The sequence below is a fragment of the Sabethes cyaneus genome, chromosome 2 (genome assembly GCF_943734655.1).
Source record: "Sabethes cyaneus chromosome 2, idSabCyanKW18_F2, whole genome shotgun sequence".
NCBI lineage: Eukaryota > Metazoa > Arthropoda > Insecta > Diptera > Culicidae > Sabethes > Sabethes cyaneus.
Genome location: NC_071354.1, coordinates 57,945,288 through 57,960,945, shown reverse-complemented (window position 1 = coordinate 57,960,945; position 15,658 = coordinate 57,945,288). Strand labels below are relative to the sequence as shown.

The 15,658-nt window shown below is 40.2% G+C and overlaps 2 protein-coding genes across 2 annotated transcripts; both read left to right on the top strand.

The window, feature by feature from the left end:
* The first annotated feature begins 1,921 nt into the window (after window positions 1-1,921).
* On the top strand, window positions 1,922-3,435 carry LOC128737155 (uncharacterized). The gene is made up of 3 exons (XM_053831726.1): window positions 1,922-2,488; window positions 2,545-2,803; window positions 2,969-3,435. Exons 1-3 carry the CDS (start codon window positions 1,950-1,952, stop codon window positions 3,263-3,265), a joined length of 1,095 nt encoding a protein of 364 aa, XP_053687701.1. The 5' UTR covers window positions 1,922-1,949; the 3' UTR covers window positions 3,266-3,435.
* Window positions 3,436-3,925: 490 nt separating this feature from the next.
* Window positions 3,926-5,526, top strand: LOC128735463 (uncharacterized). Its single transcript, XM_053829946.1, has 2 exons — window positions 3,926-4,756; window positions 4,819-5,526. Exons 1-2 carry the CDS (start codon window positions 3,926-3,928, stop codon window positions 5,524-5,526), a joined length of 1,539 nt encoding a protein of 512 aa, XP_053685921.1.
* Window positions 5,527-15,658: the final 10,132 nt, after the last annotated feature.

Here is a 15,658-nt window from a genome sequence, read left to right as displayed (position 1 = left end):
GTGAAGAAAATGACAATTGAAATCTGAAATCAAAGAAAGAAAAAACTTTTCGATTGAATCCCACTATTTAATATTTATTTGCAACAGATACGTAGTTCACCTACGACGTGCAGGCTTCATCAGTGTCTTATTTCAAAGCGTATACGTATCTGTCGCGAATAAATATTAAATAGTGGAATTTAGTCGGTAAAAGTTTTTTCTTTTCTTTAATTTCAGAGTTCGTATTCCACTAAGAGGCTTCAAAAACTTCAGACAATTGACATATTTCTCACTTTTCTTGAATTTCATTGTAAATTTTAAAATTGCAAATTGTCATCACATACATACATTCATACATACATACATACATACATACATACATACATACATACATACATACATACATACATACATACATACATACATACATACATACATCACACACATCTCATACATTGAATACAATCAACATTTGATTGATATGTTTTGATTTCACACGTTTTAACGGTTTAATATACGGTGCTTAAGTGTTAAAGTTTGAATAACTTTTGAATGAAGCGTCCGATTTTAAATAACTCGGTTTCGTTTGATAGATCTCAGCTGTAATTTTCAAATAATCATAAAATGTGTGATGTTTTTCATTAAATTAATGCTTATATGTTACATAAATATGTTTTAAATACTATTTTTTCACATTTCTTTATGTAACTTTCAAACTACAAGTCCAATCGTCATGAAATTTGGAAGTTAAGGGTTTGCAAGGCTCCTCTTTCATATGCAATCAATTTTGTTCAAATCGGTTAAGAGACCTATGAGATAATGAAGTCCCATATTTTTCGTATTTTTATACATAACTTTTGAACTGAAAGTCCGATCAGTATGAAATTCAATAGCGACCAATGGGACACCTAGACCTTTCATTTGACACTAAGAACATTAAAATCGGTCCAGCCATCTCCGAGAAAAGTGAGTGAGATTAAAAGCGTCACATACACACACACACACACACACACATACACACACACACACATACATACACACACAGAAAATGCTCAGTTTTCGAAACTGAGTCGAATGGTATATAACATTCGGCCCGCAGGACCTCCTTTCCATTTCCGGTTTTCCAAGTGATTTCTATACCTTTATACTATATATTTATATAGTAGAAAGGCAAAACATCATGTAGATGGACAATACGTGTTTTGGCTGAATAGAGCATCATCGCATTACGCCAAAAAACACAATCGTTCCTAAATACCCATTCGATCCCATTTGAACCAAAAAACTCGACCCCGACAAATCTGTCTCAGCGTAGCCCAGCCGAAGATTTCTTCGGGATTTTGAGCTTCTTGGTGTACAAAACTAACTGGAAAGCCACAAATTGCCAACAGTTGATTGGTAAAAACAAGAGATGCATTCAAAAAATTGACATGATGACCGTAGAATGCTCCTGTTCCAACATCAAACAGAAGCTTCGCCAAACAGCCATTTACGGAGCGTTTCCAAATGTTCACTTTCTTTTCTTTCTATTTTTTCAATAATAGATAAGGTATCTTTCATTTCAGCTTGAGAAATAAATTCCCAAAATTTTTTCCACCCGTTAATACAATATTGGTTAGTATTTTAAAGGCCATGAATAATAATTCAATTTGAACTATTACTTTATTTTAATTATCTCTTTTGATTGGATGCAATCCTCAGAAAACGTAGCTATTACAACTTACCAGCAATGTATGGTTCAATACTGTCATGCCATATGACAGTAAAAGCACACTGGTAGGTATTTTGATACTTTTCCCGCATTTACAATGCAAAATAATAACCGGTCTTATCAGCTTTCATAAGCAGTTATCTCCCAATCCCAACCAATAAAGTGAACTAATCTGCCGTTTCACAAATAAACGCAGCTTGTCACTCAGTCTGTGACTGTCCGTAACGTCGTAACCGTCTCTAGCAAATCATCTCTATCAATGGCTCTAGTGTCCGTGCGCGATTTCGAGAAGCGCGCTTCCGAAATAATTCCCCTTCATGCCTTGGATTACTATCGAAGCGGAGCCGGAGATGAGCTGTCCCTCCGGTTGAACCGCATCTGCTTTGATCGGCTCCGGATTCGGCCTCGTGTGCTAAATAGTGGTGCATCCCGAGACATGACGGTGCGACTGTTCGGCGATGAGTACGCAATGCCCATCGGAATCTCTCCGACCGCTATGCAGCGAATGGCGCATTACGAAGGTGAAGTGGCCAACGCTAAGGCTGCCGCAAGCCGGGGTGTCGCGTTTACGCTCAGCACGATTGCCACCAGTTCAATCGAGCAGGTTGCTACCGGAACACCGAAATCGCCCAAGTGGTTTCAGTTGTACATTTATAAAGATCGAAAATTGACTGAAAGTCTGGTGCGCCGGGCGGAAACAGCAGGGTTTAAGGCGATAGTTTTAACGGTCGACGCACCGATGTTCGGACTTAGACGGCCGGATATGCGGAACAAATTTTCACTGCCACCGCATTTGATGTGATTAGGAAGTAAAACTTTCTTGTAATTATTTCAAAAGTGCGTCTCAATTGCAGATTGGCCAACTTTGAAGGCCGACAAGCGACCGGCGTTCAGAGCCAGGGTGGATCCGGCATCAACGAATATATTCGTGAGCAACTTGATCCAACTTTGTGCTGGGATGATGTTAAATGGTTGGTAAACTTTACCAAGTTGCCTGTAATCGTCAAAGGGATACTTACCAAGGAGGATGCCATTATCGCGGTTGATCTGGGTGTACAAGGCATCTGGGTGTCCAACCATGGTGCAAGGCAACTGGATTCGGTACCGGCTTCGGTGAGTATGTTATCTAGAATTTACAGCTTAAGTTAGTTCTGTTACTGAAATATAATAAATTGCTGTTTCTATGTAGCAATCTTAAGCAATCATCGTTGCTCTTTGAGTTTTAATTCCTATATTACCTGTGATCTCCTGAGCTTTGATATAGAATAATTGTTCCAGATTGAAGTTCTACCGGAAATTGTAGCTGCCGTGGGTCGCCGCAGTACGGTAGTCATCGATGGAGGTGTCACCGAGGGCACGGATGTATTCAAAGCTATAGCACTCGGTGCTAAGATGGTATTCTTCGGCAGACCGGCTATCTGGGGCTTGGCAGTAGATGGGCAACAAGGAGTGGAGCAAATTTTGGACATTTTAAAAAAGGAGTTAGATCTGGCTATGGCATTTGCCGGGTGTCAAAGCGTGGCCGACATCACGAAAAGTCACGTGGTTCACGAGTCTTACTATGCTAAACTTTAACCAGCCAATGCACACAGTGGATTGGAACCCCGAGATATGCCACAATATTCAAACTTAATTATTACAATTCCTTATGAGTTGAAACTTTATGAATTCGTGTCATGTGGCGTGTAGAATTTTCTATTTTCAAATAAACAACTTGTTAGATTGTCACGGGGAAACTGTTATTATTGGAATAAATAAATCAAAAGAAGAAACAAATGTAAGCACATACTTTAGGTTTTGGTAGTTGATCCTAAAATTCCTGTTTATAGCATTTCTCTTACATCAGCAATGCCAATCATCATTGGGTTTCATAATTCTGAAACAAACGTCGGATCGAAACTGCTCCATTTTTCAGTAAAACTATCGCACTCCGGAGCTAGTTTAATCGTATTTACCTATCTTTACTCATTTTTCAATACTGTGTCACAGAATTCAGGAGAAAAAAAAACATTTTTCGCACCAGCAGCCATATAATTTTGTGTACGTTTTACATGCAAAAACTATTCCTTTGATTAATATGCATTCTCGTCAAGGATTCCCCGCCAGTAGGGCCGCTCCGCTCGGAAGTTATATAAGGTCTGCTGCACTATTGACCGACTCAGTTATCAGCTAATATCCGGAGCTTAAGCAGTATATAATCGTTCAATTAGAATATCCCAAGCGGGTCGAAAGATAATGTTCGACACGTTGTTCCGCGGCAAACGAAACGATCGTCGATACCGTGAGATCGCCTCGGTGTGCGAGTATGAATCACGTGCAGCCGAATTACTCGACCGGAACGCTCTTGATTTCTTCCGCAGCGGTGCCGGTGCCGAGCTGACGTTGCGGATGAACAGGGCTTGCTACGAGCAGATTCGGATTCGACCGCGCTGCCTGGCGCGTGTCGGCAATCGTAGTCTAGCTGTAGAATTGCTGGGTTTGTGCTACAGAATGCCGATTGGGATTGGTCCGGTGGCCTTGCAGAAATTAGTGCACAACGAGTGTGAGAAGGCTATGGCCAAAGCGGCGAGGAACATGGGAGTACCATTCGTGCTGAGTGCCTTGTCCAGTGTATCGCTAGAAGAAATTGCCGATGTGATACCAAATCATCCGAAATGGTTTCAGCTTTTCATTTTCAAGGACCGTGAACTTACGGAAAATCTAGTGCGGCGAGCAGAGCGGGCTCGCTATCGTGCCCTTGTAGTGACGATTGACGCGCCCGTTTTGGGATTAAGAAGGACTGAAATGAAAAATCCTACCAGCCTGCCGTCTAAAGTCACGTATGCTAACTTTTGTCCTCCATACAACAATGTGTGCAGCAAAAACATATCGGAATATGTGAAAAATCAGTTTGATCCTACCATCGGATGGGATTCGCTTAGGTGGCTACTGGGAATTACGAACCTTCCCGTGATTGTGAAGGGAATTCTAACAAAGGAGGATGCATGCATGGTTGCTGATGTTGGTGCGCATGGAATTATAGTATCTAACTATGGTGGGCGTCAATTGGATTCTGCTCCTGCTACTGTAAAACAAAATCATATTTCGAATATTCGACTGTAGATATTAATGCAATTATTTTTTTACAGATAGAGGTACTATCAGAAATTGTTGAAGCAGTTGGAAATCGCCTACCTGTGATGATTGACGGAGGAATCACTCAAGGAACTGATGTGTTCAAGGCACTCGCTCTTGGGGCAAAAACTGTTTTCGTTGGCCGTGCTGTCATTTGGGGGTTGGCTGTTCATGGCCAGAAAGGCGTTGAAGATGTGCTGGATTTGCTGAAATTGGAGCTAGATTCAGTGATGGCAATGGCTGGATGCAAAACTGTGAAGCATATTTGCGAAAATAATGTACGATTCGAATCAGAATATTTAAAGCCTCAGGCGCGACTAGTAATACGAGATAACGATGATCAGAACAGTGATGATGAACCTCAAGGGGACGTAACTGTAGTTATCGAAAAAGATTCACGGCAGCCAGAGGCAATTTTGATACCCACTGGTGAGGACGGTCTGGAAAAACCTCCCAAAGGTGAAGGAGTGGATGACTGCGGCATCAAAACCAGTAAATGGTGCAAAACAGTCAACGATAACGTTGAAATTCTAAGAGGTCCCCAGCGAATCACCAGAGAAGTTCGAGTGGTACCCGAACTCGCAAAAGTTTTTCAGCGCAATATAAGAACCGATTCAAATGCACGGCAGTTCCGGATAGGACAGAGTAGAAATAGAGCTGCTTCATTGCAAAATTTAATCAGTATTAGGAAATCCAATGAGGATTGCCGTCGTATTTTGTAAGAAAATATGAATACATATAAGAAAGTTAAACTGAAATACAAAAAAGTCAATTAAACTATACGTGTAATGAAAGCTTTAAATTGTGTATTAATAATAATTTCTCTCTGGACATTCCGTTAAGAACACTGGCTAAGAAACGTTTTGACTCATCACAATTTCCACAACACTGCACTACGTCTATTTGAAAGACTATCATTATAAAAATAAAACAAACAAAAGGTTTCCGAATTACAGTATGCGACAGGAAAAAAATGCAAAAATATTTAAAGTTTTCTATTGGGTTAATTTGTGTAACTAATGACTCATTTCTGTTGACAGTGTATTTGTTTACGTTTACTTTCAAGTGCTGCCTCAGAACATCGGAATTGTTTAATTGCAAATTTGTGAAAATGTACATGTTGTCGCGAGCAACACTTATTTTGGCTAAAGATGGTCTTAGCCGGTGGTTTTGCCTGCTTGCCCAAAGTCTTTTTCCGACTAGGTCGTACTCCGAAATTGGATGTGATATTCACTCGTGCTGATCGTGCTGATTCACTTCACTACTGGTATGTGGGAAACTGTTCCCAGGAAAACTTAACTTTATTGAAAAAAGTTACAATTGTCGTCTTAAAGCTACGCGTTGAATAATCGATGGATACTTATGTAAAGCATCCCAGAAAAATTGACTTATATACTATGTCCCTTTAGATGCCAGACTTTTCTTCAAATACCTATAATTTTCATTTATTTTCCTTCTGGAGTCTAACGGGTGCTTATTCTAAAACACTATAATTGTTTGAACACTGCTCATTGCGCCCTAACGATAAAAAGAGAAAGAAATTCTAAATGCGACAAATGGGAGTGGTTTAATCTTTCATGCCCTAAGCAGGTAGTCTAATCAGTACATAATCCCTGCACGAGATGGTTTTTCAGATTCCTTTTCATATTCTGATTTTCCTACTCCTGATCAGATGGATCGTTTTGCTGGCTTGTTTATTTTTTACATCGTTGGCGCGTCTAGCTAAGCAGCTTGTTTGCTCTACCTCTGGAAGCGATAATGCCTCCAGCTAAGTTATTTATTTTTATCATTCCGCTCTAGCAGCGACATTCCGGGGCCCGCAAAACGTCCTAGATTTACTAACTAATTTGTTGTATTTTTGGATATAAATATGCTTCGGGTGCAGCCGGCAGATCGGCCTCCCTTGGTGCACTTTCAATATGTAGACTTATTTCATTTGTTTCATTCTTTTGGGCCATTCTTCTCATTGAATCTCGGTGGGACAAGAAGCTCGTTAGTGAATCCCAAAATGATGCTATAAGTTGCCAACCGAGACCGTATATATCATATAATATACGTCCGTGCATAAAAGTATCAATTACAAATTTAATTATCCTACCAATCATGTATATTCCAATAAATGTAGAAGTTATATTCCCCAGCCAAGTTGACCAGGACATCAACTTGCTCCAATATTTTTCGATGACGTTTTCAACTATCCTACTTGAAACAAGCGCATCGAAACGAAATCCTTGAACATCGGGTCGCTGACCAACTAGGATTTTGTGTAATACGTTAGACGCTATACGTCTGTCTCCCTGTTCATATATCATATTCCTCATTTTTTCAACACTGTCCGCATCATATACTCCACTTTGCATAAGATTTGGTAGCGGCGTGTAGGACCATGTAGTAAGAATATCCGTTGCAAGCTGTAACGGAGCGGTAGTCTCTCGTATACGACTATCTGTGGTATACCATCTACCACCGATTCGAAATTTGGCAGGGAGTAAAGGTGTGCAATCAATTTGCGTCCCTCTAATTTGCAGAATTCTGGTCACAGGTGATATAAACATTGATTTGTTATTATAATTTACTGGTATCTCTTGATAGCAGTTTTCTTCCGACCTGGGCATTACGTAAACTGGTTTACACTCCAAAATGTGTAAAACTTCACCTGCTACAACGGCCGTATATCCGGACCGCTTAATTATACTAGAAACAAATTCCGTAGGATTTAATCGTGCTAATGTTAATCTTGTTTCCATTAGCGTTTTATCGACTTTACATATTTCAGTCATAACTGTATTGTAAAGTTCAGTCATGCTCTGACCAATATAATGTTCGACGATTGTTATTTTTGAGTTGAAGTATGTAAACAAGTCAAAATTTCTACCTGATGTAGATCGTCTAATAAAGGGAGAGTTGAAGCCAACTACTTCTACTATTAATATTCGCGGGTGATCAGTTGTAAAACCAACATTACCACAAATTTTCGTTTGCTCCCTAGCACGAATAGAAAACAAATTCGACTTGGAGATTGTGCTGTAGATAACATTCGTCGCTTTACGACCTTCGTATTTATTTTCGTTTTTAGTTTTGTTTACTGTACCCTCGTAAATAACTTCGAACTCAGTTTCTTCGCATTTTTTATTAAAGTTTACGTCCCAGGTGATGTATCCGTCTTCTGAATCTAAACATCGTCCTTGGGAATAAAAGCAATTTATACCGTTTCTCAAATATACAGTATCGCTTTCGAAGTCAACTGTTGCTACATAATCTTGTAACGTTATCTCATACTCGTAAAAAACCAATGCGTTCTCCCACGTATATTCGGGTGTCCAATGCCTCCCGCCTACACAACTACTTCCAGAAACGGAACCCACAATGAGTTTCTCACCTCTAACTGTAGAGTTTCGTTTTAGTTCGCGAATCGTATGAGTGTCTGTAAGTGTCACTCTATTAAGTTGATGTGAAAGTCTACATTCTTCTGCAGTAAACTCTTTCACCATGTAAGCATAACCCCTCTCGAATTCAGATGTATGCGAATGCATACCACAATGCTTAATTCGGCGCTTCATTATCACCTTGCATTGGAATACATGTATTTCGCTTTTGACATTACGTTGCAAGACCTGTATTTGCACTTCTTCCGTCGTTAAATTGTTGGAAGGTGGAATACAAGATGCTACATCTAATAATGAATAACTCGTTAAGTTAACTTCAGGATTGCCGCAGTCATAAGCGATTAGCCCGGAACCTTCATAGGAAAACACGGATCCGAATGCCGCGCATATAATGTAAATAAGCATAAGTAAATTACCCCACGTCCAGGGTCTAATTATAGCTTTTCTCTTACGCTTTGGTTCGGGTTTTGAAATTTGAGCTGCAATTCGTTTCACTACGTCAAGGTCAGTGCACCTTCTTTTCCCATATTCGTATGGTTTAAATATTTCGGTTGGCGTTCTTCTTACTACACCAACAAAGTTATGTTTATTGCCTGCACTTGACTTTACAGCATGCGGCTTCCTAGAACTTTGCTCTTCAAAATTTTGCTTTATTGTTTGTTTGAGTTCAACGCCCAAATTTTCTTCTCCTTTTGCGGTACCTCCCTCTTCACTCGGAGGGCTTACATCTAGTACGGCTAACTTAACAACGGGTCTTTTTAATATTCCTGTCGTCGTTCTGATTGTGGCCGAGCGAACCTTTTGGTCTTTGCCCGGATGTACTTCTATTACCATTCCCTTTTGCCACTTTGCTTTATGATGATCATCGGCTATCATTACGATGTCACCAACACGTATATTGCGAATCTCTTCTGTCCATTTGGATCTCCTTGCGATTGAAGGAAGATACTCATGTAACCAACGATCCCAATAATTTTTTGCTAGTAGTTGAACGCGCTTCCACTGTTGTCTTGACGCTTCCGCTTTGGAGGTGTCATTCAGGGAAGGTTCTGATTCCCCGGCGCATCCAAATAAAAAGTGGTTTGGAGTGAGTGGTTCATCATCAGTGGCGTCAAGTGAAATGGCTGTTAGTGGCCTACAATTTATTATAAATTCAATTTCTGCCAAAAGGTGTCTAAAGACGTGCTCAGGCATTGTTTCACTGGGCATTAAAGTCTTTATTTCGTACACCTGCCTCTCCCAGCATCCACCGTGGTGTGGAGAGGCTGGAGTATTAAAATGCCATTCAATTCCTTCAGTAGACAACCGACGTTGAAGGTTTTTCAGCTCATTATCTGCTCCAACAAAATTAGTTCCGTTATCGCTATAAAGGTGCTTAATTCTACCTCGTCTAGCTTGGACTGTAGTGAGGCACAATAAAAATGCATCTGCACTTAAGTTCTGTGCTACTTCTATATAAACAGCTCTAGTTGTCATACATGTAAATAGAGCTCCCCATCTTTTCTCCGACCGTCTATTAACCGATACGTTATATGGACCAAAATAATCCACTCCCGTATGTGTAAACGGCTTTACGAATGGTTGTAATCTACACTCGGGCAATGGTGCCATTTTAGGCGCCTTTGCTCTCGCAGATTCATTCTTACAACGCTGGCAACGATTTTTAATTTTTCTCATACCGGCGTCAATGTGAATGATATGATATTTCTGTTGGACTGCTGCTATAGCAGCCTTCATTTTCTTATGCTTGAAACGCTCATGTTGGTGTTTCAGTATTAACTCAGATACATGATGTTTATCTGGTAAAATGTAGGGATATCGAGCCGCATAAGGAACAAATTTCGTATTTTTGTAACGTGTTTCTGATCTCATTATTCCGTTGTCTGCCACAAACGGCGTGAGAGTTCGAATCCTACTGCTTTTATCAACCGTTCCAGTAGTTTGCAATTCCACCATCTCATCAGGAAACGCATTCCATTGAGCGGTTCGAATCAAAAACTCTTCAGCTTGCTGCATATCAGAAGCGGTTATTATGCTATTAAAGGGTAAGTTTCGCCTTTTACTTTTAATAAATTGTGCGAACTTTTTAATTATGCAGAGTGCTCTTTTCAATCGATTCCAATCAGAGCACCAAGTAATACATAAAATATCGAACTGTGGCTTATCGATTTCCTTTAGCGTATACATGGGTCGTAATTCTTCATGACACGACTCTTTAATTGATATATCATTGAATTTCGTTGGCCATTCGGATTCCTTTAGTTTTAAAAAGGATGGGCCTTCTATAAATTTAGACTCTGATGAAATTACCTTTGTTCCTTCATCAGCCGGGTTTGATGCGGAATCTATATATCTCCATTGAGATTCCATTGTACTATCGAGAATCTCACTTACTCGATATTGCACAAACTGCTTATACTTTCTAACATCTGATTTTATCCAGCTCAAGACTGTTTTCGAATCAGTCCAAAAGATTGTTTTGTGGATAGTTAATCTTAACTCGCTTTGTACTGTGTTTAATAAACGAGTTCCCAAAACTGCTGCCTGCAGCTCTAGTCGCGGCACCGATATAATTTTCGTAGGCGCGACTCTAGCTTTGGCGGCGACTATAGTGACATCAGTTTGCAAATGTGACATAGTTCTCATATATATTACAGTTGCGTATGCCTTTAATGATGCGTCGCAAAATATATGAAGTTCTCTTCTAGATTCCTTTTGTTGAAAAGAGTAACATCTTGGAATACTCAAGTTCTCAAGTACCGATAGCTTTTTTATCCAGTTTTGCCAAGTTTTATTCAAATTGTCGGGAATTTTATCATCCCATTCAATACCAGTGCGCCACAAATCTTGCATTATTAATTTTGACTCTATCGTTATGTGAGATATGAGTCCTAATGGGTCATACACACTCATAATGAAAGACAAAACTTCTCTTTTCGTTGGTTCTAATGTGACTGCTTCAGGTATTTTTAATTTGTATTTAAATGTATTGGATTGTGTATTCCAATACATGCCCAATATTTTCTCGAAGTTTTGCTCTTCATCAAGAGAGACTTCTTTTATTGGCGATATTCTATCAGCCGGCAATTTGCTGAGTAGTTCTTTTGAATTTGAAACAAAGCCTCTTATTTTAAAGCTTGCCCCATCATGTATGCGAATTACATCTGAAACTATTCTTGTCGCATTAGTTATGTCATGGAAGCTATCTAGATAATCATCTACATAATGATTTCTGATAATTGCTTCTACTGCATCAGGACTTTCGCTTAAGAAGTTTTTCGCGTTTGTGTTCTTTACGAATTGCGCGCAAGCTGGCGAGCATGTCGCCCCAAATGTCATTACTTGCATCTCGTAAACGTCCAAACGAACCTTGGAACTTTCCCTAAAGAGGATTCGTTGGGCTTGCCGATCTTCTTTTATTATTCCAACTCGATGGAACATCTCTTGAATGTCGCCTGAAATCGCGAATGGTGCTTCTCTAAAGCGCATCTTGATTCCTAAGGCTGATTCAGTCATATCTGGTCCTGATAGCAATTGAGAATTGAGGGAAACGCCCTCCATTTTTGCAGCTGCGTCGAATACTAGTCTTGGTTTCGGCGGCTGCTTATTTTTGTTTATAGTCACGAAGTGAGGGAGATAAAATGTTTTTGGAGTACTTTTCATATACTCTTCAACTGTTAATTTACGCATATATCCCTTTTCGACATATTCTTTTATCTTGGCATTATACCAATCTCTTAGCGTTGGATCCTTATCCATCTTTCTTTCTTGTATTAGAAGACGTCCCAACGCAGTTTTAAAGCTGTTTGGAAATTTCACGTCTTCATTTTTCCATAACAGGCCAATCTCATAGCCCTGGTTAGTTTTTGTTAAGGTGTTTTCCATTATTTTAATGGCTTGCTCATCCGCTTTCGGAATCAGGTTGCTTTGTGGGACTTTTACCCCAAAGGCTTCTGTTGAGAAGTAATTCGACATCATTTCTCTAATTGACTTCTCTTCTTCAATAACTTCATCTATGGAGAACAAGTTTTTGGTGTTAGTATTAACTTCGCTACCACCAAAAATTGTCCATCCCAATTTCGTTTGTTTGGCAATGGGCTCATTATTTCCCCTCGAGCGTTCTGCTATTGCCTTAAATAAATAAGCATGAGGTAGCCCCAATAGTATGGTGGGTACCGCTTGCTCATATGATCGCATATTTACATCACGAAGGTAAGGATATCGTGATTTTAATTGTTTCATATCTATTGATTGAACAGGTAAATTCAGTTCATCAACTGTTCTCATGTTTTTAATGGTAAAGATTTGTCCATTATCGGCTTGGACCTTAATTTGTATTACCTGACTATTCCGTTCTTCCTGGACTTCTCCGTTGGTCCAGGCAAGCGTTAGCGGAACACATGAACCTGTTGCTTTAACATCATTTGCAACTTGTTCTTTGATCAAACTTACAGACGAACCTGTATCAAAGAAAGCGAATGTTTTATATTCGCAGTCTTCGCCGATTATTGTAATCGGCACTACTTGATAGTAGATAGTCTTGTTATTTTGCACAAGACAATTTACATTTTCAGGTTGTCTTCTTGACGTGTCTGAATTGTTGTTTCTTGTATTAAAGGGCGCGTGCAGCAATGGATGGTGCTTCAATGTGCAACCGTCAACACCACATGTTTTACCAATCTTGCAATCCTGCATTCTATGGTTGCTGTAATTACAACAAGAGAAACAAATTTTCCTTTCCCTTGTGAATTGCCTTCTTTTGTCAAGTGGCATCCTTTTAAAATTTAAGCAATCAGATAAACGATGATCGCCCTTGCAAGCAAAGCATCTGGACTGTTTATTACCGAGGAAATTCACCCGGTCTGGTCTTGTTCTTTCATAATTAACGCCTCTTTCCGCGATTAACATGTTCGCAAGAGTTTCTTGTGGTTTCAACCACTTATAAAAATTTTCTAATGTTGGAGCCGTATAGGGGTTTTTAGGAGTTGACATGAGTCTCTCCTCATTAAGGTGCATCAACCATTTTTGATGCAATGTTGTTGGTAATTTAAAGGCCAAGTCTTTAATCAGACGTTGGTCATTTAAATATTCCTCTCTATTTAAACTTTTCATAGTTATTACCAGGTTTCCAATCCCTGATATAAAATCGACTACCGTTTTAGGCATTTCTAATCGAGGAGCCTTTAACGAAAGTACCTCTCTTAATAAGCCATTATAGACCATTTCGGAACTGCCGAAATGTTCTTCTAATTTATTCAAAATTATTCCGACGTTGGCGGAATCCAACAGGAGTGCACTGACTAATTTCAATGCATTTCCTTTGAGACTTTTTTGCAGTCTATACAAATTTTCCAAATCGGAAAAATTACCTTTATTCGTGGTTTCGATAAAGGTTTGTTTAAATCTGGGCCAAAGATTATATGCCCCATCAAAATATGGCAAGTCAATCATCGACTGTTTCATCAAGAAATTGTCAGTTGATGAATGCTTCTCGACATTTATTTCTTTTATTTTATTAATAATTTCATTAAATACCTCGACATGCGAGCTGTCGGGAGTTTCTAATCGAGAAATCTTCTTGTCCCTACTCGAGATCTCGTCGTAGAGTCTCTTACATTTAAAACAAATCCACGGCTCCTTTTCGCCGGGAGTATGATCTAATCCCGCGCATGACACGTGGAACCAGCGATCACATTCGTCGCAGGCTACCAACGTGCCGATGCTATCGGGTTTTTCACAAAGACGGCAATTGCCGTTTTTATTATTTACTAAAATTTTGTGCATTTTCACTCACCAGATGTTTTTCTTTGCCTTTGCCTGCGCCTGCTGTGTTTGTTGATTCTAGGGTTCACCGACCGTTCGTCGATGCGGTTGCCACCAGCTAATTGCCGATGCTGCTACGCTGCTGCTTCGGTTCACCGACCTTTTGCCACCGACTGGGTGCCGATGTGTTGGAATCACCGACCGCCTGTCGGTTGGAGTGTCACCGGCCTATTTGAGCGCCGATGTTTCGGATTACACTAGTCGCCTACTAGTGACTCAAGCTAGCCCACTAGACTTGAGCTTTTGGATAGCACCGACCTTCCGTCGGTTGGGTTGCACCGGCCTCCTTGTGTGCCGGTGTTTTTTCGGATTGCACTAGCACCTGCCAGTGACTCAAGCAGCTCACTGAACTTGAGATTTTGGTTAACACCGACGCCTTCTGTCGGTAGATATCACCGGTCTCCTTGCTGACCGACGATTACAATGGCACTAGCGCCTGCTAGTGACTCAAGCAGCTCACTGAACTTGAGATTTTAGATAACACCGACGCCTTCCGTCGGTTGGGTTGCACCGGCCTCCTTGTATGCCGGTGTTTTTTCGGATTACACTAGCGCCTGCTAGTGACTCAAGCAGCTCACTGAACTTGAGATTTTGATTAACACCGACGCCTGTTGTCGGTAGATATCACCGGCCTCCTTGAGCGCCAATGATAGCGGGTGCTGCCCCAAACTGGTAGAAGTCTTCCCGTCTTTTGCCTGCTTGCTTGTAGCAGGTCTTTTGATTGCCCTTGCGTGGGCCAACAATTGTCACTTCTACCCTTGTGGTAGAAGTCGACTCAAAACAGTCAGCTTTCTGACTGAAATTGCGAGTATTATTTTCCTCGACTTAGTGCCTGTACGCTTGCGACAGGTCTTTTTTTTTTTTTACTTTCTTACCCTAGCGCGGGTCAAGAATTGTCACTTCCACCGCCAGTGGCAGAAGTCGACACAAAAAATCAACCAAACAGTCTGGTTGGAAGCTTCCTGGTTTTATTCCGTGAGTTCGCCTTCCTTACTATCCTCTCTGGATAGCCACCATTAAATGTTGTCGCGAGCAACACTTATTTTGGCTAAAGATGGTCTTAGCCGGTGGTTTTGCCTGCTTGCCCAAAGTCTTTTTCCGACTAGGTCGTACTCCGAAATTGGATGTGATATTCACTCGTGCTGATCGTGCTGATTCACTTCACTACTGGTATGTGGGAAACTGTTCCCAGGAAAACTTAACTTTATTGAAAAAAGTTACAATTGTCGTCTTAAAGCTACGCGTTGAATAATCGATGGATACTTATGTAAAGCATCCCAGAAAAATTGACTTATATACTATGTCCCTTTAGATGCCAGACTTTTCTTCAAATACCTATAATTTTCATTTATTTTCCTTCTGGAGTCTAACGGGTGCTTATTCTAAAACACTATAATTGTTTGAACACTGCTCATTGCGCCCTAACGATAAAAAGAGAAAGAAATTCTAAATGCGACAAATGGGAGTGGTTTAATCTTTCATGCCCTAAGCAGGTAGTCTAATCAGTACATAATCCCTGCACGAGATGGTTTTTCAGATTCCTTTTCATATTCTGATTTTCCTACTCCTGATCAGATGGATCGTTTTGCTGGCTTGTTTATTTTTTACATCGTTGGCGCGTCTAGCTAAGCAGCTTGTTTGCTCT